Source organism: Alligator mississippiensis, chromosome 11 (assembly GCF_030867095.1).
Source record: "Alligator mississippiensis isolate rAllMis1 chromosome 11, rAllMis1, whole genome shotgun sequence".
Classification (NCBI taxonomy): Eukaryota; Metazoa; Chordata; order Crocodylia; family Alligatoridae; genus Alligator; species Alligator mississippiensis.
The window spans coordinates 3,147,058-3,169,404 of record NC_081834.1 but is presented as its reverse complement, the minus strand read 5'-3'; the positions used below and the strand labels follow the sequence as shown (position 1 = coordinate 3,169,404).

The 22,347-nt window shown below is 45.7% G+C and overlaps 1 protein-coding gene across 10 annotated transcripts in view; it reads left to right on the top strand.

The window, feature by feature from the left end:
• LOC106737922 (uncharacterized) overlaps nt 1-11,845 on the top strand; it is a 49,807-nt gene extending 37,962 nt beyond the window's left edge. For 8 of the 10 annotated variants that reach the window (XR_009455506.1, XR_009455507.1, XR_002087102.2 and 5 more), the window contains 3 exons: nt 7,600-7,637; nt 10,041-10,104; nt 10,500-11,845. Coding sequence is in view for 1 of the 10 variants with exons in the window: in XM_059714523.1 (XP_059570506.1) it covers nt 3,824-3,899; nt 7,600-7,637; nt 10,041-10,104; nt 10,500-11,530 (1,209 nt within the window). In the remaining 9 variants the exon portion in view is untranslated. Of the gene's footprint in view, nt 1-3,799; nt 3,900-4,691; nt 5,269-7,599; nt 7,638-10,040; nt 10,105-10,499 lie in introns of those variants that run through there. The other 2 variants (XM_059714523.1, XR_009455512.1) reach the window with 2 other exon arrangements.
• The last annotated feature ends 10,502 nt before the right edge of the window (nt 11,846-22,347 follow it).

Here is a 22,347-nt window from a genome sequence, read left to right as displayed (position 1 = left end):
GCTTGCGGGGTATCCCAGTGTATGGGGGAGGGGAGAAGACCCTAGGCACCATGGGGGGGCTGCTGCCTAGTATGTGGGATCCCCAGTGTGTGGGGGTCTCCTGTTTTGGTGTGTGTGTGGAGGGCTGGTTCCCTATTTTTTATGGGGGGCTGTGCAGAACATGGGGGCTGGTGCCTAGTTTAGGGGGGAGGTTCCCTGTGTGGGGGGGGGGTCAGGGGCCCAGCCCAAAGCATGGGGAGCAGGTACTTAGTTTGGGGGTCTCCTTGTGGGGGGGGTTGCAGAGACCCTGCCCAGAGCATGGGGGGCTAGTGCCCAGTTTGGGGGTCCCCCTGTATGGGGGCCTGGTGCCCAAATTAGGATCCCCCTGTATGAGGGGGCTGGTACCCAGTTTGGAAGTCTCCTGTGGGGGGGGGGCTAGTGCCCAGTTCGGGGCTCCCCTACATGAGGGGGCATGGTGCCCAGTTTGGGGGTCCCCTGTGGGGGGAGCCTAGTGCCCAGTCTGGGAGTCCCCCTATGTGTGAGGAGGCTGGTGCTCAGTTTGGGGGTTCCCCCTGTATGAGGGGGGCTTTTGCTTAGTTTGGAGTCCCCTGTATGAGAAGGCTGGTGCCCAGTTTGGGGTCCCCTGTGGGGGGGCTGGTGCCCAGTTTGGGGTCCCCCTGTATGAGGAGGCTGGTGCCCAGTTTGGGGGTCCCCTATGGGGGGGCTGGTGCCCAGTTTGGGGTCCCCCTGTATGAGGAGGTCTGGTGCCCAGTTTGGGGTCCCCCTGCATGAGGGGGGCTTTTGCTTAGTTTGGGGTCCCCCTGTATGAGGAGGCTGGTGCCCAGTTTGGGGTCCCCTGTGGTGGAGCTGCTGCCCAGTTTGGGGTCCCCCTGCATGAGGAGGCTGATGCCCAGATGGGGTCCCCCTATGGGAGGGCTGGTGCCCAGTTTGGGGGTCCCCTGTGCGTGAGGGGGGCTGGTGCCCAGTTTGGGGTCCCCCTGTATGAGGAGGCTGGTGCCCAGTTTGGGGTCCCCTGTGGGGGGGCTGGTGCCCAGTTTGGGTTCCCCCTGTATGAGGAGGCTGGTGCCCAGTTTGGGGTCCCCTGTGGTGGGACTGGTGCCCAGTTTGGGGTCCCCCTGTATGAGGGGGCTGGTGCCCAGTTTGGGGTCCCCTGTGGTGGGGCTGGTGCCCAGTTTGGGGTCCCCCTGTATGAGAGGGCTGGTGCCCAGTTTGGGGTCCCCTGTATGAGGAGGGCTGGTGCCCAGATTGGGGTCCCCTGTGGTGGGGCTGGTACCCAGTTTGGGGGTCCCCTGTGCGTGAGGGGGGCTGCTGCCCAGATTGGGGTCCCCCTGTATGAGGGGGCTGGTGCCCAGATTGGGGTCCCCTGTGGAGGAGCTGGTGCCCAGTTTGGGGTCCCCCTGTGGGAGGGCTGGTGCCATTTTGGGGGTCCCCTGTGGGGGGGCTGGTGCCCAGTTTGGGGTCCCCCTGTATGAGTAGGGCTGGTGCCCAGTTTGGGGGTCCCCTGTGTGTGAGTGGGGCTGGTGCCCAGATTGGGGTCCTCCTGTATGAGGGAGCTGGTGCTCAGTTTGGGGTCCCCCTGTGGGGGGGCTGGTGCCATTTTGGGGGTCCCTCTGTGGGAGGGCTGGTGCCCAATTTGGGGTCCCCTGTGGGGGGTTTGGGGTCCCCCAGTATGAGGAGGCTGATGCCCAGTTTGGGGGTCCCCTGTGAGGGGGCTGGTGCCCAGTTTGGGGTCCCCCTGTATGAGGAAGGCTGGTGCCCAGTTTGGGGTCCCCTGTATGAGGAGCGCTGGTGCCCAGATTGGGGTCCCCCTGTATGAGGGGGCTGGTGCCCAGTTTGGGGGTCCCCCATGCATGAGGGGGACTGGTGCCCAGTTTGGGTTCCCCCTGTATGAGGGGGGCTTTTGCTTAGTTTCGGGTCCCCCTGTATGAGGAGGCTGGTGCCCAGTTTGGGGTCCCTCTGTGGGAGGGCTGGTGCCCAGTTTGGGGGTCTCCTGTGTGTGAGGGGGGCTGGTGGCCAGATTGGGGTCTCCCTGTATGAGGGGGCTGGTGCCCAGTTTAGGGTCCCCTGTGGGGGGGCTGGTCGCAGTTTGGGGGTCCCCTTTGGGGGGGCTGGTGCCCAGTTTGGGGTCCCCCTGTATGAGGGGGCTGGTGCCATTTTGGGGGTCCCCTGTGGGGGGGCTGGTGCCCAGTTTGGGGTCCCCCTGTATGAGGAGACTGGTGCCCAGTTTGGGGTCCCCTGTGTGGGGGCTGGTGCCCAGTTTGGGGGTCCCCCTGTATGAGGAATATGGTGCCCAGATTGGGGTCCCCCAGTATGAGGGGGGCTGGTGCCCAGTTTGAGGGTCCTCTGTGCATGAGGGGGGTTGGTGCCCATTTTGGGGTCCCCTGTATGAGGAGAGCTGGTGCCCAGATTGAGGCCTCCCAGTATGAGGGGGGCTGGTGCCCAGTTTGGGGGTCGTCTGTGCGTGCGGGGGGCTGGTGCCCAGCTTGGGTTCCCCTGTGGGGGGGTGCCCAGTTTGGGGTCCCCTGTCGGGGGAGGGGCTGGTGCCCAGTTTGGGGGTTCCCTGTGTGTAAGGGGGGCTGGTGTCCAGTTTGGGGTCCCCCTGTATGAGGGGGCTGGTGCCCAGATTGGGGTACCCCTGTGGAGGGGCTGGTGCCCAGTTTGGGGTCCCCCAGTATGAGGGGGCTGGTGCCCAGCTTGGGGCCCCCTGTGGGGGGAGGGGCTGGTGCCCAGTTTGGGGGACCCCTGTGGGGGGGCTGGTGCCCAGTTTGGGGTCCCCCAGTATGAGGGGGGCTGGTGCCCAGTTTGGGGGTCCCCTGTGCATGAGGGGGGCTGGTGCCCAGTTTGGGGTCCCCTGTGCGTGATGGGGGCTGGTGCCCAGTGTGGGGGATCCCCCTGTATGAGGAGCTCTGGTCCCAGTTTGGGGTCCCCCTGTATGAAGGGGGCTTTTGCTTAGTTTGGGGTCCCCCTGTCTGAGGGGGCTGGTGCCCCGTGTGGGGGGGGTCCCCCTGTCTGAGGGGGCTGGTGCCCAGTGTGGGGTCCCCTGTATGAGGGGGCTGGTCCCAGTGTGGGGGTCCCCCTGTATGAGGGGGCTGGTCCCAGTGTGGGGTCCCCTGTATGAGAAGGCTGGTGCCCAGTGTGGGGTCCCCCTGTCTGAGGGGGCTGGTGCCCCGTGTGGGGGGGTCCCCTGTATGAGGGGGGCTGGTCCCAGTGTGTCCCCTGTATGAGAAGGCTGGTCCCAGTGTGGGGGTCCCCCTGTCTGAGGGGGCTGGTCCCAGTGTGGGGGTCCCCTGTACGAGGGGGGCTGGTGCCCAGTGTGGGGGGGTCCCCCTGTATGAGAAGGCTGGTCCCAGTGTGGGGGTCCCCCTGTCTGAGGGGGGCTGGTGCCCAGTGTGGGGTCCCCCTGTCTGAGGGGGGCTGGTCCCAGTGTGGGGGGGTCCCCCTGTCTGAGGGGGCTGGTCCCAGTGTGGGGGTCCCCCTGTCTGAGGGGGGCTGGTCCCAGTGTGGGGGGGTCCCCCTGTCTGAGGGGGGCTGGTCCCAGTGTGGGGGGGGTCCCCCTGTCTGAGGGGGGCTGGTCCCAGTGTGGGGGTCCCCCTGTCTGAGGGGGCTGGTCCCAGAGTGGGGGTCCCCCTGTCTGAGGAGCGCAGGTCCCAGTTTGCCCCCCTCGTGTGGGGAGGGGGAGGGGCGGGGCCGTTAGATCGCGCGGTCCGCGACCGTTGGCCGCCCCCGCCCCTGCCCCGCCCCCCGCGCGGCCGCCATCACGAGCGCGGGAAGGGGGCGGAGCAGCGCGGGCGGGGCGGGGCCAGGCGGGGCGGGGCGGGGCATAATGGCGGCGGGCCGGCTGCGGGCGTTGCTGGTGCTGGGCGCGGCGCTCGGCTTCCCGCCCGCGGGCCGCGCCCAGCGTGAGTGCGACTCGTGTGGCGGCCCTTCCCTCAGCCCGGCTCGTCCTGGCGCTGCTCGCCTCTTTCCTTTAGCTTCGTTTCATTCTCCATTCAGATCATTTTTATATCGCTCTTCCTGACAGGAACACCCCTTCTGCGCGCTCCTCTTCTCAGGTCCATCAGACATCCCCACCACAGAAAAAAAAAAAAGAGACATTTGACGCGAAGAGAGGCTCGATTCTTTTTAAAACGAGCGGAGAAATGGTTAAATTGAAAAAAAAACCCACAAAGAAAATAACGTCATCTTAATTCAGGAGGAAGAGCGGCGGCGGGAAGGCTTGACGGCTTGTTTTCAGGCGTAGCCTTTCTTCGGGGAAAGCACCGATGGCAGAATCCAGGAGTCGGCGTTATCGTGATGCTCAAAATGGCTCAAATCGTAGATTCGTAGATGTTTGGGTCGGACGGGACCTCAACAGATGGTTGCCCCGACCCCCTGCCTAGGCAGGAGAGAGTGCGGGGGTCGAATGACCCCCGCTAGACATCTAGCCAGGCTCCTCTTGAAGACCCCCAAAGTAGGGGAGAATCAGTAATGCAAACCCGATTCTCTTGGGTGGATCGGGAGCCGTGTTGCGCCTTCACCGCTGTGCTCGTGAGCACGAGAGGAAAGAAAGACGATATGCGCCGGAGAAGTTGATCCTGCGTTAACAATAGCTTTCGTGCGTGGCCCTCGGGTCGCTAGCTAGCAGTCAGAATCAAGCCAAAGTGTTAAGCGTCTAGCCGTGACCTTCGTTATTATACTGAGGATAGGTAATAAATTTATCCTCGCGTACACCGATTCATCCGCGTCCTGTCTCTCTTTTTTAACTTACAGAAAAAGAGCCGGCACGCGAGGGACTTGATACTTCCATTCAGCTTAATGCTTAACTTAACATGTGCTTACATGTAACCTCTGCTCTCAGTAGCACTGAAGCACGGCAACCTTTTTTCCTACTTGTTTGCTGGGCGCTGACTTGTGAGATGAGGCCAAAGAGCCGATTTTCTTGCTTGAAGTTTGAATGGACGAGGCGGATCTACGGCTTTCTCTGTCACTTTTCTGTACCTTTCTACTATAAGTAATTTTTTAAAACCTTTAGTCATTCTCTTGATGCATTTTGCAAAACATGGTAATGGTTATGTTATGCCTCCTCCTGTTTTCTAGTGTCAGAGTTTTAGTCTCCGCAAATTCCTGCTTGAATGGAAGTGTTAAAGCAGCATTCAAATCCAGAGGGAGTGCAGGGTAAATCTGCCACAAAACCATCTTTTACCTGAAACCTTCCCTGGCTTAAAAGGACTATCTGAAAGCATCAGTCAACACGTCAGAAGTGGTTGGGTTGATGCATCCATGAAAAAGGTAATGTCACCATGTTTGATAGAAAACCAAGTCTTGAGGACCTTTTGGAAAGAAGCAGATACCCTTTGCAAATGCCTGAGAAGCTTACAATACTTTCATTCAGTTGCAACCAAATTTGAAGGTAGTATTTACAGCTGCAGTCCATGGGTAGGGGAGATGGGGAATTCCTTTGTTCTGAGAAAACAAGGCATGTGATGTGTGGCTCCTTCGTTCCTGGCTGACAACATTTCTCCTCTGTCAGCATCTTTTGTAGCATGTTAACTGCCATCTCGATAGAGAGAGAGACTTCCTGGTAAGGGCATGGACAAGAGGATACAGTGTCAAGGCCTGTCTGATGGGTCTTCTGCTCCAGCATGATTTGCTATTCTGTGAAGGTTTGGAAGAAATTTTAAAGAAGACAGCTGAGTACAAATCAATATTTTCTTGACAGCGCAGGTCCTCTTCCTCTCTTTCCAATTTACATCTGTCTTCCAGAGATGACAAATCACAGTGTAGTCACCAGAGAGGCTTTCCATCTTTTAAATTACAGTATCTTTTTTTTGTAATTCCACAGACAAAAAATGATTTAATCAGTCCACTTCCTCCATTACAGACTTCTGTTTGAGGTCCTTTAGATTTACAAATCTCCCTTTTGCTTGCCAGGAGATACTTTTTTTTCTTCCTTCTGAGGCTTTTGTCTCACTTTGGGTCCTTAAGATTGTTCAACAGACCTATGAAATTTAATTTTCTCTCTACTTTGATGCTCCTAGACCTTAAAGCTCTATGGAAAAACAGCTCTTGTTGGAGAACTGACTGGATGAAAAAATGTTTTCAGGCATCAAATACCAGATCTGTATTGTTTGGTGGACTACAGGTCATCTGTAGATAGAATGGCTTATTGTATGGAGACTGTTCTCTAAGTTTTATCTGAGAGATTTATAGAACCTCATTAGAAGCTCATGGAAACAAAATAAACAGAATCTGTTGAGAATTATCCTGGTCTAGGTGGCATCAGTCAAATGGGAATGAAATCATAAGTTCCACATGAACAGCAGAAACAAGGAAAGTTTCAGTCGACAATTCTTGGTGATTACATCTGTCAGTAACGCAGCAATGCAAGGAAGCTGAAGTCGTTGGTGGCAAGAATCATTTTCCGTAGCGTGTCACTTAGCATTGAGTTTTTCCACGTTAGTAAAAAAATTACTAGAAAGCAACTTCCTTTCACTGGCAGAAAGGAGTCTTTTAGTGGGAAGTTTAACAATCCACATCATTGATAATTCAGGAAATTCCCGGTATTTCACATAACCACCTCAATAGCTGTTTTGATCGATTCATCCATGCCTGGGATGTCCACCTCTTGCAAAATATGGCTTGCCATGTTGAGATGTCCTTTGAGCACTATGAACAGTAGAGAAAGACTAGAAGTTATTTATGAGATTCCCCAAATAATACAGCCAACTTCATTGAATGAAGCTTTTTTTTTTTTTAATATAATCTCAAATGGTTAGGCGTGTAAATTGGATGGTACCAGTTTAGATTTTGCCTTTTATTTTTATTCTGTCTTTTTCCCTGTCCTGTATTTAATTTTACAGTTGTTTGGTTCCATGAGCAAACAAATTGCTCTCGGGGAATTTCTTTAGTTGAGAGAAATGACGCTTCATGGGGATATTGGCCAATCCCTTTGGTTTCCTATCTTCAGTTGTTCGCAAGAAAACTCAATCCATGAACTGAAGGCAAACTGCAGCCTAACCCACAGAAACCATTTTTGCAGTAGAAAAAGTTCCTGTTTGAGAGGCATGGCATGTGGCTTGTAATTCTGAAGTGTCACATTTCCTTGCTCCATCATTAGGTTTCTGAAAAGCAATTAGTAAACTTCTGTTTTTCAGGCAGAAGCTAAAGGTCAGATTTTTGACAGTGTTCAGCTTCTGCTTAGGTTAGATTTTCAGAAGAGCTCAGCAACCAACACCTCTGGTTGTTCATTTTAAATAAGTGCCAACATGCAAGCTGAGCTGTTACAAAAATCTGGGCGCTTTATTTGGGTACATGGTTCAGTGGCTAGGTACTGAGTTTTGAGAAACTGACCCTAAACTTTGTATGCAAAATCAGTTGGAAAAAAAGAAAAGTTGTCTTTATTTTTGTCCTTTTGTATTTTATTGCTTTTCAGTGTGTTTTCTTTACCTCAGTTGTGGAATATGAAGTGAACAATTTTAGGTATATCCCGAAGGGCTGACTTAATACAAAGAACAGCAAGTTGCAGCCTGTACATCAGCAGTGCTGTTGTATAATGAACATGTAATGTTCATGTTATGCTAAATGACTCATTTTAATTATAAACATCTCTCTTCCTTTTAGAATTGAAGCATACTTTCGAGAATGTTAAACACATACAGGTAACCTAAGTTTTAGAATTTTGAAAATAAATTTATTTCTGCTTGTGCTCCCAATACGTAAGGTACTTTCCAAATAGGAAAGAGGGATATATAACTATGAACATTTTGGTGTACTTTGGTTTTTATCAAATATTTCTTATTTTATTTTCTCTGGCATTATAGACATTTTTTTCCAGGTTACTTGCTTATTTTTAGTGTTTCTGTGTATGTGATAGGTCTGATTCTACTGCTGTTAAAGTTAACAAGGGATTTTTTTTTCTGTAGACTTCTATGGGAGTAAGATCAAGTTCTACACAGAGAGAGATAAAGGGAACATCTAATTAGATTCCAGTTGTGGAAAGATTTAATTTAATTTTTGTGCAGAATAAGGACCTTAGTAAACATGTTTATTCTTACTGCTAAAGAGGTTGAACGTGTTCACTATTAAGTGATGCCTTTTAGGGTATCCTAAAGGTGGCCTCATTTGTATTTCTTTCCTTTCCATGTTTAAGGAACATGCCTTGTGGAGAAATCGTTTTCCAATTTTTCTCTCTTTTTTCATTAAAAAGGACAGCAGCAATATTTATTTTCTCTGTCATCTCAGTCCTTTGCAGGCTTGACTTAAGCTTAAATTGTGAACTGTAAGGATAATAAAGATTAAAGTAGTATGGCTACAGGTCATACAACATATGAGAGAAAGAATTGTCTCCAAATAGAATATTTTTCAGTTCCTCCCCACAACCTCCCAAAAAATTTCTGATGTGCTTTGTTCTTCATGCCAATGCACTGTTTTTGTTAGCTGTTAAGACCCTTGACTATTCCAGCACATTTAGGGAAATTTCAGGCAGGGAATTTTGCTGCAACTGAAATAAATATTAAAAGTTTCAAAGTACATGAAATACATTTTAAAAATGTTTCAAACAACCTCTATATTTGCATCTTTAATTGTATTTCCATGTATACATATTAACACCTACATTTTTAAGTGGAAAAAATCAAGTATATTTGTGCAAGGTCCAAAGTTGGGTATTTAGTGCTTTATGTAGTTATTATTGAACATAATAATGTACATTTACATTTCTGCACATGCAAAAACCTGAATGTTGGAAGTGCACAAGCAAGTGTAGAGGCCATATAAGAAGTGTGGCCCTAATTTATCTTTAAAATATCCTTTTTATCATTTGATTAGATATTCCTAGAAAATACTTGAAAATTTATAAAACTTTGGTTAGATAAAACTTGTATCAGTTTATCAGTGCACATGGAACAGTGGAGCGATCACCTCTGCTATTCACAGTAACTTGTACAATTGTAAATTAGCTTCCCTTTTATCCTCACCGTACAAAGCGGATACAGGTCCATCCCAGATCAGAGATTATTTAAATGGCAGCTTAACTTTGAAAAAGTAAGCTGTAGGCATCTCAAAATGGACACCCAAAATGCTTTTGACAACATCTGCATGTCTCTTTCCCACCTTTAAATTGGAATAATAATGCCTCCTTGTTTAAGAGGGGTGTTGTGAAGATAAATTAATGTTTGTGCAGATCTTGGATTCTTCCCCGAGGCATACTATAGAAAAGCCCATGTAAGAACACGAGCAATTCTTTATTCATTGTTGGGTTTGGATGTTATGCATGGGGCTGCACATTAGGTCATGAAAAAATGCTTATTTACTCCTTGATCCTGAACCACTAAAGTCAATAGGAATTTCATATAATAGATTTTAATAGGAACACAGTCGAGCACAATAAGTATCCTCCCCTACGGCACTGAATCAGGCAAAAAATAATAGCTGACGTGTAATTAAAGTCAGTATCATAATGCACACACACAAATGTTAACAGATTTGAGTTACGTAGGTCATCTTAATTCTACTGTGTCTTAACTTCTGAATAACTTGAAAAATTCATGTTCTTTTTTATATGTAATGCATATAGACCCACACTGCTGAAATGCATGCACACACTCTTATTTAGATGAGGGGAGGACTTTGTTACAGATATCTGCAGTCAAAGGCAAAATGCAGTTTTCAGTTCATTTGATTTATTTATTAAATTTCTATGCTGTCCTTTCCAGAAAAGGCTCAGGGAAGCTTTACTGTAAGAGGTACAAACCATTTATATTTTAGTAGTTCAGAAGATGTTCCCAACTGTCAGCCACCGCAGCGAAACCATCACCATGGGATTTGCAGTTTTACCATTTCAATTAGCTGTGTCATTGCCAAAGGCCTGGAACTTGTATGGTGGGATTAAAAAGGAAGTTTAAGTCACAATTGTGTGAGGTATTGTGGAAAATGGAGATTCCAGATTCACTGTTCCATGTGCTAGGTTACACATATAGTGGACTAATATGACAAGAAGTATTGCTATAATGAAGGGAAAGTCCTATCGCAATTAAAGTTATAATTAGTTTTGTGCTTAACAGATCAGTGTGCATCCCACCTCATCTGTCCATGTTTTGGCTTCAGATGACAACGTTACACTCTATGGTAAGAGCTCTTAATTCTTTCACAACAGTCTTTACAGATTCCCACTATAAAATCATATCATTTAGGCATATGATGATTGACTGGACCTGTTTCAAAGCAGTTAGCCCTTGGGGAAATTGCACCCTTCCCTGTATTTCTGCATTTACAGACTGAAACCCCTCCAACATGCAAGCTTAGGGGAAAGAAGCTCACTGAGAATTCCTTCCATCAGTAATTCGTGGAGGCAGGGTTATGTTCAAAATGTTCAGAAAAGCATGGATTATTTTTAAATGAGTAATAAGGCAAAAGTACAATTTTCTCTGCTGTTTTCTATTAATTACGCATGTGCATACAGGGCAGTTGTACACCGGTGATTTGCACAGCACACTTTATAATTGCTCATTAACGTTTTACAGAATCCCATACAACTCCTGGGATAGAAGCAAAGAAAGAGGAGAAAACCCTGAAGAACCTTGTTAACATCCTGCAGAATATAGCCCAGCATGTTCCTACAGAGGGCCCAGCACCTGAGGAAATTACACCCTCATTCATTGACCCCAATTTTAATAAAACTCTTGATGCTGTCTGGTTAAGTGTGCCCCAGAAACATGTTGGGAGACAAAAGACGCCTGCAGTTACACAAAAAGTGACTACAACTACGCCATTTTGGACACTCCGAACTGACCCAGATGTTTCCATTGTTTTACACACTAATAAGTCGTCCAACAACAGCAGTCCAACAACACCGCTGAAAAGAGTAGTAATTTCCCTTCAAACTGTTGCTGCAAAAACCAAAAGCAAGACTTTTGATCAGTTAACAAATGGATCTCTGGAAAATCTGGTTCAGTCTTTAAAAAGGGTACATGAACTCCAAGAAATGCAAAACATCACAAAACCAGTAGAAATCTGGCAAAATGTTAGAAAGAAGAAAAGGCCACGTATACATAAAAAGGCAAAACATGGACGTATAGGTGATGAAATCGTGGAAATGATTGAAAAGCTAACAAAAGAGATACAGAATGCACCAGACTATGTTAAACAAAATCCACATCTCAGTCAGTATGTTGAATCGGCTGGAGATGATGTGAAAAAAGTTCTGCTGTTAGAAAAAGAAGCAGAGAATTCACTAGAGCAGCTGTATCATCCTGAACCTTCACCTTCACCTTCACCTTCACCTTCACCTCAGACAGTAGTGGTAAAACAGGACACAGAAAAGCTCAGGGAGTTGATTAACCTGCTGTACGATATTAGCCCTCACATAACGACATACCTTGGTAGTTCAGCTGAGAAACTGATCCCAGAGGATATTAATGAAAAAGCTGTTGCTGTGCTTAAGGCCTTCAAGCATGTTTTCTGTCGAAGTCAAGCAAAGCAAAAAATAATTTTAAAGAAGTTGTTAGAAGATGATATAAAACTTTTACACCTTGTTCTTAATAACTATGAATAGACTCGATTAAAAAAAAGTTATTTATTGATAACTGTAATAGCTTCATTGCTTTTACATCTATTTTAAAGGCCTGTTTTCTCATTTGTCATCTAAACCCGACACCTGTTGTAACCGTCTTCATCTCGGGCATTAAACTTCAACCTTTTTAAAATTGTTCCTTTTTCAGTGGTGCGACATTGACCCTTGGTTATCTTAATCTATCGGTAAATTTGTCTTCACATGTGAACAATTTAACCTTGTTAGCCAAAACCCCATATTTCCTTGTGTATGAGTGATTCGGCATTGCTGCTGTAATAAAAATAGTTCACAGTGTAAGTGTTAGTTGTGTTTTATATTTTTGTTTGTTTTCTAATGTTAAATAACTACATAGATCAGTGCTCTTGGGATGTTGGTTGCAGTGCAAGGGGTGTAGAGAGTTGTTCTGGTAAATTTGGCTACTAAAGAAATGCCAAAGCACAGCCCTCTGACAGTAGGCAAGGCTGTTCCCGCAGCAGAACAGCTGCAGTTCAGATACATCGGGATTGACGAGGTAGTACAAAGCTGCTGCGTTGGACCTTTCATACCCCCATCAAGGGATTCCTGTATGTGACCTGTCTCCATGGCTTGAAGGAAGGTGTCGTGGAGTGCAGCTGCGGTCTGCCACCACGTGGCTCCACTGACAAAATGCAGGCGCAGCCCCTCTACCCGGGGAAAGCTGTTGGAACTGTGCAGGCTTGCTGCTGGCTGGAGAAGGGACAGATTTTCCCTTTTGCCAATGCCTAAGGAAGGCCACAATTCGGTGTTTACACCCAGGATTTGAGACCAGCTGATTTTTTTCCTATCAGGGGATCCCTTGCCTTTCTTTGTGGCATGATGGTCCACCCCGCACCCACCTTGTGACTTCAACTTTTTAGCCTTCTTAAGCCTTTTATTTTGCAAAGTGAGTCCCACCCAAATGCTAGGTTTCATGCATCTGCTCATTTGTTTCTTTGCTGTACCACGTACCTCTTGTAATCGCTGAAGAGGAGATGGTCCATAGCATCTGTGTCTTTAGGATGGGACAGAGCCACATATATCTGTAATTAGAGAGATTAATCTCCTGAATTACACTGCACAGTTTGCTGTTCACAGAACTAGTTTTGCTCAATGAGTCCCAAAAGCTCTGTGAACTTGGAGATGCCCTTCCCACTAGAGGATATGGAGCCAAACATTGTGAAGCAGTAATAAAGCCTCAGACTCTGGTCAGTTCTCCAGTCTATTGATGGGGAACTTGCTCTCCTGATTGATATGAGAGTTATTCTCAGTTTAAAGTGTATTTTTTGTTGCCAGTGCCCTGCCATGTGTCATTCTATAATGTTTTTATTTTCTTAAGGCTTCTTCCAAAAAAGTGGATTCCTAAAGGACTTGCAGCAAATAGTGTTCTTCCTCTTTTTTCTGTATGTTCCATATCTGCATGTGTTAAAAGCACTTTGAAAATAGAAGCTTCAGCCTTTATTTTTTTGGCATAGTGACTGGATTTTCATATCTGTTTGATCTTGCCTGTTTGTTCAGTATCTCTGACAGGGAGTTTCTCGCAATTTTTTCTGCGAAATGCTCCCCGTGTATATAGGTGACTGCAATATACTTGTTGTTAGTCTTTTAGTATCAGGCATTCAAACTATTCAATTTTTAAAAATATTTGAATAAAGCATGATTTGGGACAGCAAAAGACATCACAGAAGACAGCAGACTTTACGTCGTGACCATTGTCTGACAGGGCTTTGCAAATGTTGACAATCTTAGTAAAGAAGATGAAAAATAAAGCCAGTAAGGTCAACATAGAATTGTCACGGGAAAGTTCAGAACTAGATTAAGTAAGGAATCTGAAATCTGTTGTCTGGTGTGCCCCTGAGAGCTGGCTGAGCTTTTTGTTATGAATAGCTGCTGTGACTCTAGCTCCCTTTGCAGTTAGTGAATGATTCACAATTGCTGAATGTTTTGAATGCATGGAACTTGTCTATTAATATTCAGTTATACACCAGGTGAATAATAGTCAGCATATCACTTTGCAAACTGTTCATTTTGACAGCTTTCTTTTTGTTATTTGTGCAATTGATTTGTTCCAGCTAATAATATTTCTTCTCCTTACCTGGATCATTGAAACTTTTTAGGCAAAGGAATAAACAGCTTGGAACAGCAAACATTATACTTTCTGCTACTGTTGTTTTGGACAAATACTCACCTGTGATCAAATTTATTAACACTTGGATTTGCAGAGTTTTTTCCTAACCTCAAGGATTGTAGTGTATGCAACATGTGTTCATGAAAAAATTCATGGATTAAGTATAACTACTTAAGAAGCCCCAGTGGGAGCAAGGAATATGAAGAAAAAAGAATAGTTCTATGCAAATTATTTTTAATACTAAAGTTTGGAAAGTCTAATATGATTCCCACCCCAACTCCAACTTGCATGTGCTTGCATGTTTGTCTAGGTGAATCCATTTATGCTTTGATCTATATTATTTAACAGAAATGTTCCATAAAAATGAATTAAGGTTATTTAAGGTGAAATTTCCTCCCCCCCAAATCAGCCCCTGACTCCTGGGTACTCTGACTATCCTCTAACATTATGTGCCAGCTGACAGTGATAGATGCCACATCTTTATGAGGGACTTCCTTTGCCTCTGATACAGGAGCAAATATGTAATACATGAATCTGCTTCACAGAATTGCATAGATCTTAATGGAAGCAACGTTAGCAAATATTCAGTGCTGAAAGATGCGCCGTGGATGAGTGTATGATGTGTTACATTTGTGGAAGAAGCATGAGAATACCAGAGAGGGTGTTTGGAGTGCCTTGGTAGGAAGAGGTTACTTTCTAATAAATATTCTTGCTTCCTTTTATTTAAAATACTTTTAATATACACAAGAGAGATGCCACTAACACCACCATACCAAAACATGCTTAAATAAGGAAACATGCTTATATTTCATGCCACATTTCACACAACTAGAAATGGAAGCTGGATACCTGATTTAGTGACTGCATGACTGGGCTGTTGTGTCAAGTGTTCTGTCTGGTGATAACCCTGTAGATGCAGTGTTACAGCAATTGAACTGCGATTAGGATTTTCCAACCAGCAGTCCTATGAGGTGCCCTCACTTTCCTCTTGGAGGTCTGCTAAAAGGTAAAAGAGTGTAATCTCGTGGGATCAGCCTTTGAGGTTTTAATATGTTCTTTACTACTCTTTCATGACTTGAATCTGAGCAGTCTGTCCTAGCCCAGCAAAGCACTTAAGCATTTAAAACATGTCAGTGGTTCTTAAAATTAAGCATGTGCTTAGGTGTTTTTCTGGATCAGGGTCTGAGCACATTACTACCTTACATGGTTGAGCTCTCACTGTCTCCTGTTGCAGGGGTCGGGATGATCTGTGTAGTATTTCTGGCAAGACTCATCTTAATATTTATTAAGGGCTGTTGAATTGAGCCAGACATCCTTCTGTCTAAAAGTTATGGACTAGAAAGATATTTTGAATACTTCTCTAATTTAAAAAAAATCTGAAAATATCAAACCTGAGTAAGAACAGATAGTGGTGTTGTTAGCTATTCTGTGGATTTCAGAATAAAAGTTTCTGGGGTATGGAGTGACGTTGAAAAGCAGAGCGCAATGGTGCTAAGAAGTGTACAGTGGGTTAGGGCAGAGTTTGTATTATATCGAGGTAGGGGAATGACTTCATTGTGCGCATTCAGGGAACATAATGTTCTCTCTTATTTTTCAAGCTATTCAGAAGTGTGCACATTTGCCACTTTAAGAGTAGTTATGAAATAACTGGGTAATTATTAAAATGTCACTACCAGGTGTTCTATAATGGTTCAGTTGAAATCCATTTTTATTTGGCAGGCGCAAACCTTCATCATGACAGACATAACTTAAACCTGTAGAAGGTAGACATCTATACACCCTATTTTTAAATAATTTTAGGCTAAGAACAGAATGATAGGATAAAAATAAAAAATAAGAAGATTCTAGACATTTGAATTTGGAAAAGACAAGGATACTGATGAATGAAAGGCATAACAACTGCATAATTAAGGTGAGGATTTTTTTTGTGGGAGAATGTGGCTGTTTTTGATGAAGGGATCTGAGATGAATGAACTAACTTGTTAACAACAAAAATCTTAATGGTAAAAAATGCAGTCATATATTTGTTATCCCTTTGGATATAACTTAAGAATTTAAGTCTTATCTTTGACATTTGTTTTCTAGGAACATACATTTAAAAGTTGGAGTGGAAAAATTCAGGTTTTGAGTAATATTTAATAAGAATTTAATAAATGACTGGATATATATAATTGATACACGTGATATGCTTTATCAGTCTGTGTACTTGCACTATTTTTAATGGAAGTTTTCTGACTGAGGAAATCAGCTAAATTGGTATTTATTTGAAGGATCAGAAAGAAATATGATATTTATGATATTTAAGGGAAGTGCTTCATGTTGTTATGTAAAGCTATAGGGCTTGTTTGCTATAATTTTTAGACTAACTCTACCCGGTTGGAGTAATTAATGTGCATAATCTATGAGATTGTAGAGAAGTTTAACTTTTGAAAAAAAGATACATTTTTCTATAATTTAACTCATGCAGTATATATAAACATATTTTTGGCATCTGAAAAAGAGGCAAAGGTATCATATGCAAGGCAGAATTGATTCTTTAAACTTTATTCTAGCTCTTTCAAATCAATACTAGCTTTTGGTCAGCTATGGTAATTCATTTTATGGAGGATTTTAGAGAATACTTTATAGAAGGTATTATTTTTTCAACTTGCTCCTGCTTTACGAATGCTTTATTTCTTCTCCCTGCACGTGCCTCTCTTTTTGGTTGGCTTCCTGAGATGGTAGTAGCTCTTCTCTTTGTACTTTGTTGGAAGATGGCTTTACTATTTTTCTTGTTCTAACTGACATCTCCTGGAGATCCATTATCCACTGATTCACAGCGTTCCTTGCTTCCCCTTTTGGTAGCTGCCACTAAATTTAGCTTTCATTATAAATGAAGTCAGATGAATTTTTGTACAATCAACAATTCCATCCAGGAAGAGCACACCCAACTGCTGAAACTTCCTTAGCCTGACGAAGGGTTTTTGAACCCGAAAGCTTGCTTAATAACTTTTCTCCAACTATTTGGGTTGGTCTAATAAAAGATATCAAATTCACCCAAGAAACCTTGTCTGCCTATGTACAATCAACATACACATGAGCATCCTTGATGCTTGAGGTGCCTTCAAGGGGAGAACATTTTTTACCCATTCAGGATTCCTGCTCCTTTCCCATGAGATGTCCCCAGTTTGAGGGTCATTTGCAGCAAGAAGCTGCAATGTGAAGGCAAAACCTCTTCAGTATTGTCACTCCCAACCACTTAGAAGTCATGTCTGGCCCCTCAAAAATAAGATTGACTTAGAAAGCATGAAGTTTTGAAAAATAATAAATATTGAGCCTTTTGTCTTTAATTTTCCTATTTTCATTTTCATTTTCCTCTGTGGTTATGAGGGTTAGAAACTTAGTCACTTTAAACTCTGACATTCTGTCACTACATGACTCCAGAACTTGAAGCTTTCTGGAAAACACCAACAAGCTCAAAGCTCTCAGTAAAGTCTCCAGGCCTGCCAACACCGCTAGTACATTGAGCCTACCAAGTCAATAAGCTGTTGATTGTCACAAAGAATCAGAGGAACAGTCTTCTTAATTTATAGTCTGGGGTGTGATGGGTACAACGTGCAAAGTACGTACAGTGGATCCTTTTGGTGTGGTGGTTAAAACTAATCAAAAATAATCCTAGCTCTTTTCACCTTCCTGCCAGCATGGCGATGCTGTCCTTTTAAACCCAAGATACTGTCACTTCCCAGATCTCCAGTCCTCTGTGTTTTCAACACATTGCTCCATTACATGGGATGTTGCCTTTGAAGAGGTGACTCCAGCTGGCAAATGTTTAAAAGCTGCTACTTGCTTCTCTACAGCTGCGATGCTGGAAGATTACTCAGATGTTGACTTTATTGTTGCTCAGCAGTATCACCGACCTTTTCCTCTTTTACATTAATTACAGCCTTTTTATTGAGCAATTTTGATTCCTGGTACATTGTGCTGCCGTCTTTGTGTTAGCTGCAGTTTATGCTCAGGTGGCTTGCTCGTCCTGAAGACATCATTCAGCCTTGGACCTGTTTTTTGATCTCAGGGGCAACAAATGGTTTAGTAACGCTCCAAACCGCCTCTGTGGCATCTGTGTTCCCTGAACTCTGCCCTCCCAAAACTGCTTTACACCCGTTTCATTTCTGAGTAAGCCAGACGGTTTTTGTTTGTTGCTTGTGCTTGGGTTGTAGCAATAAGGTTTGGCCCACAGAGACTGGAATCAAAACCCTGGGCCAAATCCTCAGGCCTGTTTTCAACTTCGAATCATTCCCTAGCAGGCAAAACCACTGATGTCAATGTGAGTGGGCCTGACTTAAATCTGAGTCAGCTTGTGAAGGGGGGTCTTCTCAGCTCAAGGTCCTTCTTCTTGTGAAGTGGCATGCTCATCCTCTCCCTGCTGCACAGCTCTCATCTCTTCTAGCTCCTCCAGGGCCAGCTTTTGGGTTTGGAGACACTTGGGCTAGTTAAAGACTGGGTGATCTTTGTCTATAGCAGCAGCTTGGGGAGGATGCTGTGTGGACAGTGATGGCAGCTCCTCTTTGTGGCTATGAAATCATATGTGCAATGGCAAACTGAGGTCCTTTTTGAGGTTCCAGCTTGCAAGGGCTTATGTATGTGTGTAACAGGGCTGAAGGAAGCTGTCTGAATGGGTGATGACTTAACCAGAATAGCTCACTTGAAGGGAGCAGGGTGTTGCATAAGGGCTTGCAGGTTTGGACTCTTTGTAAGGTGAATTAGATTGACTTGCAAGTGCAAATTCCAGCTGTGTCACGGCCGTGTTGGAGAGACGGCAGGGAGCATCTCTGCAGGGGAGGAAACAGGAGGGGCATTCTGGAGGCAATAGATGGACCGATTTCATTCCCATAAATTTGGATGGGCTGCTTTGCACACGCTAAAGCTGTGATAAAACAGCTCCAGCAATAAAATATCTGCAAGACTGAAAGCGAGCAAATAACACGGCCCCCTACCTCAGGCAAAGTCTACTACTGTCTGTCGCATCGTACCATTCTGGCAGCAGCCTGCCCACATTTCATAAGGCAAATTAGCAAATGTTAAGGTTTCCCTGTTTCCTATATTAGATACGCACAGTATCTGTACATACAGCAGAAACACCACGAGGTTTTTGTTTGTGTGAGATCCGGGACACGTTTGGAAACAAGATTTACATCTCATTGTCTTTTTTCCTGGTAATCACTTATGACCTTTTAACATCACATTTTAAAAATATATCTATTTGGCTTCTGTGTTGCCATTTTTAGTTCATTTTTTTTTAAGCTTGTGTTACGGTTTCTGTTGGATTCTCATTGGGGACCACTGTGAGCTAATATAAAATACAAGCGATTGAAAGAAATACTAGTGTACTGGGAACTGATAAAAATAATCCCCTTTAACTGGTATTATTTAGCTGTGAACTCAGTTATTTGCAGTGTCTACAACACCTGTTTTGGTGTTCCTGCGTGAATTAGAACATCTGTATCTATCTTTATAGTTTAAAATGATACAATACAATGGAGTTTCATTAGTGTCATTAAAAGTAAAAGCATTATACAGGAGATCAGGCTTAGGGAAATGAACACGCGTATAACATGTTTCTGTCATGAGCTAAGTGGGCACAAGCGCTGCGTGTTTCCTGGCTGTTCCATTAGCAAGGCTGAGTTACAAAGACGAAGCTTGTTGAACTCAAGCCAACGACACCAGGAAAGCAGAAGCCACTGAGCAGAGACACGATGGATGTTTCAGACAATGCAGGTTCTCAGTGGCAGGACCATTGCAGTCCTCAATGGCTTTCACTGTCTTAAGGGGGAAATTCAGGATATCGATCTATTTAAAGAGAGCAGAGCCTGCGAGTGCGAATTGCACTTCCAGCAGAGAGAGCTCTAACAAGGCTCTCCTGGCATCTTCTCGGCATTTGTCAGCCATTGATAAAATTGGGCAAAAGTGGTCCCAGAGAGCATCATCTACCTCCCAGTGAAAGTTAGGATGTAATAGGATGGGTAGGACTGATGAGAGCACATGACTGGTGAGGAGAGGCCAAGTGAAATGGGCTGATTGAGTCTGCAGAAGAGAAGACCGAGGGGATTGAATAGCAGCCTTCACCTCCCTGCAGGAGGCTGCAAAGAGGATGGAGCTGGACAGTTCTCAGTGGGGACAGATGGCAGGACAAGGAGCAATGGGCTCCAGCTGCAGCAAGGGAGGTTGAGGTTGGATATTAGGAAAAACTCTCATGAGGAGGGCGGCGAAGCACTGAAGCAGGTTACCCAGAGAGGTGGTGCAGTCTCCATCTTTGAAGGTGTTTAAGACCCAGGTAGACAAAGCCTTGTCTGTGATGCTGTAGCTGGGACTGGTCCTGCTTAGAGCAGGGGTTTGGACTAGATGTGACCTGAGGCCCTTCCCACCCTCATTTTCTTTGATCCTGTGATTTTATGATATGCCCCACCAGCTAACCAGGGTGTAGTCTGAGCTAGTCCAGGCTGGATTCTTACTCTAAAACGTGAAGTGGCTCCATTGAAATCAGTCAGATGTAAAGCCAGTCAAAGTGAGTCTGTGATCAGGTCCCCGTGTGCTGATAATGGCTTGCAAAGTCCTTTGAGACCCCTGATCGAAGCACGCTGCGCGTGAGCATCGCGTTCACATTCTTCCAAGACCTGCTGCTGCAGCTGGTTGCTGCTACGGAGCTCAGCTACGGGATGACCCTTTCTCTGAACCTGCTGGCTTTTCTGCCCTTCCTTCTCCCTGTCGCTCCCTGTAATACTTGTAAAGCATGTGTAACCGCGGTCTATTCAGCAGCGAGATTGCTTTTAGATGAGATTCTGGACACTGTTTCTGGCTTTATGGGCCTCTGAAACCATTAAAGCCTCGTGAAGGTGGTGTTAACGTTGTCACATTTGCATTCAATGTGGATTCTTCTTTTTTCCACAAGCCTTAGCATGTCAGCTTGCCAACTCACCGGCTCCTCAAACAAACAGACGCAAGAGCCTTCCAGTGAGACTGGAGAGAAGCTACGGCCCTAATATATGAACCTTCCCTTCCTTGCAGATAGGATGCACCTGAGAGCGCCTGTCGCATCCGTTGGAGCACTAACGTGCAAGTGGTTTTCTATCTGGTTCCTGGTTCTGACATTCCCTTGGCAACGTCACCCCAGTTGAGTCACCGTTTGCTGCTACACAAGTAGGACTCGTTCAGAAAGGTTGCAGCCGGCACAGACACTTCTCCATGTGTTCTTGATGACTGGTGAATGCAGGCTGAGAGGCTGCATGACCACGAGCTCTTTATTGAGTCTGGCAGGGTGCATGCTCTCCAAGGTTAGACTGCTTAATGGAGCAAGTAATGTAAAGTAAAGGGAATGAAGAGAATAACATGCAACAGCTGTGATCAGCTAAATTTTAAATACAAGGCAGCCACTGAATACCCCGGCTCCACTTGACAGACAAATTGGACACGCATCTGATGTTGAATCAGAAAGTGAAAACGGGGTGAAGTAACACTGAGCTTGCTAGTGACCTGCCCTTAGATACAACTTCGTCACGTGCTCTACATCCAGGTTGTGCGCGTCTTGAACACGCACGTATACACTGGATATAAAAGTACTTACCACATTATTTATTTTATTATATAGGAGATGGGAGGAGCCTTCTGATGGACCCCTATTTCACTGGCTCCTTCTAGTCTGGTGTAAGGAAAGGATTCAACGTGGCACCCTATCGTGGTTCCCTACCACAAAATGACTTGTTGAATTCAATCTGTGCCTTTGCACACGTGTGTGTTGCTCGATTACACGTGAAGCTGGTTGCACGGCCTGTGATTCAGAATGCCTGATGCTTCCCTTGACAAAGCTCTTTTCTGTTGCTTATCACTTGACTAAGCTCTAATGATTTGGGCTGGTGTTTGCCAGGTGTTTGCCTCGGGCTACATATTTTCTGGGAAGGCTCAGCAGAAAAGAGCATAAGCAGCATGGAAATGAAATGACTTGGCTTGGATGCTGGGGTCAGGGGGAGAGTTAGGCTGGGTGGGGAGGAGGGTACAGCAAGGGAGGAGCTCTGGGCCTGCCTGGGCATGGATGGACGGCACGCTGGGGCTGGCTGTGCAAGGAGACGGGTGAAATGTTCTCAAGCCACGCGTGAAATGTTCGACCGGATCTTCCCAGCACAGCCCTGCCAAGGCACCATCATCCCAACAGGCATCCGCTTACAGCCTGCCACAGGGCACGGTGGCAACTATCGGGGTGGTTAACGTCACACCAAAATGCAGGGTCCTTGTACAAGAGAAGCCAGGTATTGCGGTAGTGCCAGGACAAGGGGGGAATCCACCAAAGACCCCCCCTGCTTGTGAACACGGCCAAAGGTTTGTAGGACTCCAGATGCGTGTCGGAGCTGGATTCACCCTGGGAAGCAAAGGCCATGTCACAGTGTGGTCTGGAAAGAGCCATTTCTTCTGAACAGAGGGCTTGTTAGAGCGTTATGCCTGTGGTGATGCCACGTGGTGCAATTTGTGGGTGCTGAACCTCCAATGAGGTGCTCAGGACCTCATGGGATCATTTCCCCTTATCCACAACACAAGCCCAGGACTGTTCCTGGCACATGTAGCACAGGGATAGACTCACACAGCTCAATGGAAGGAGAAGCACTGATGATTAGGCAAAGCCTTTGTGGGTTGGCTTGGCAGTGAGGGATGG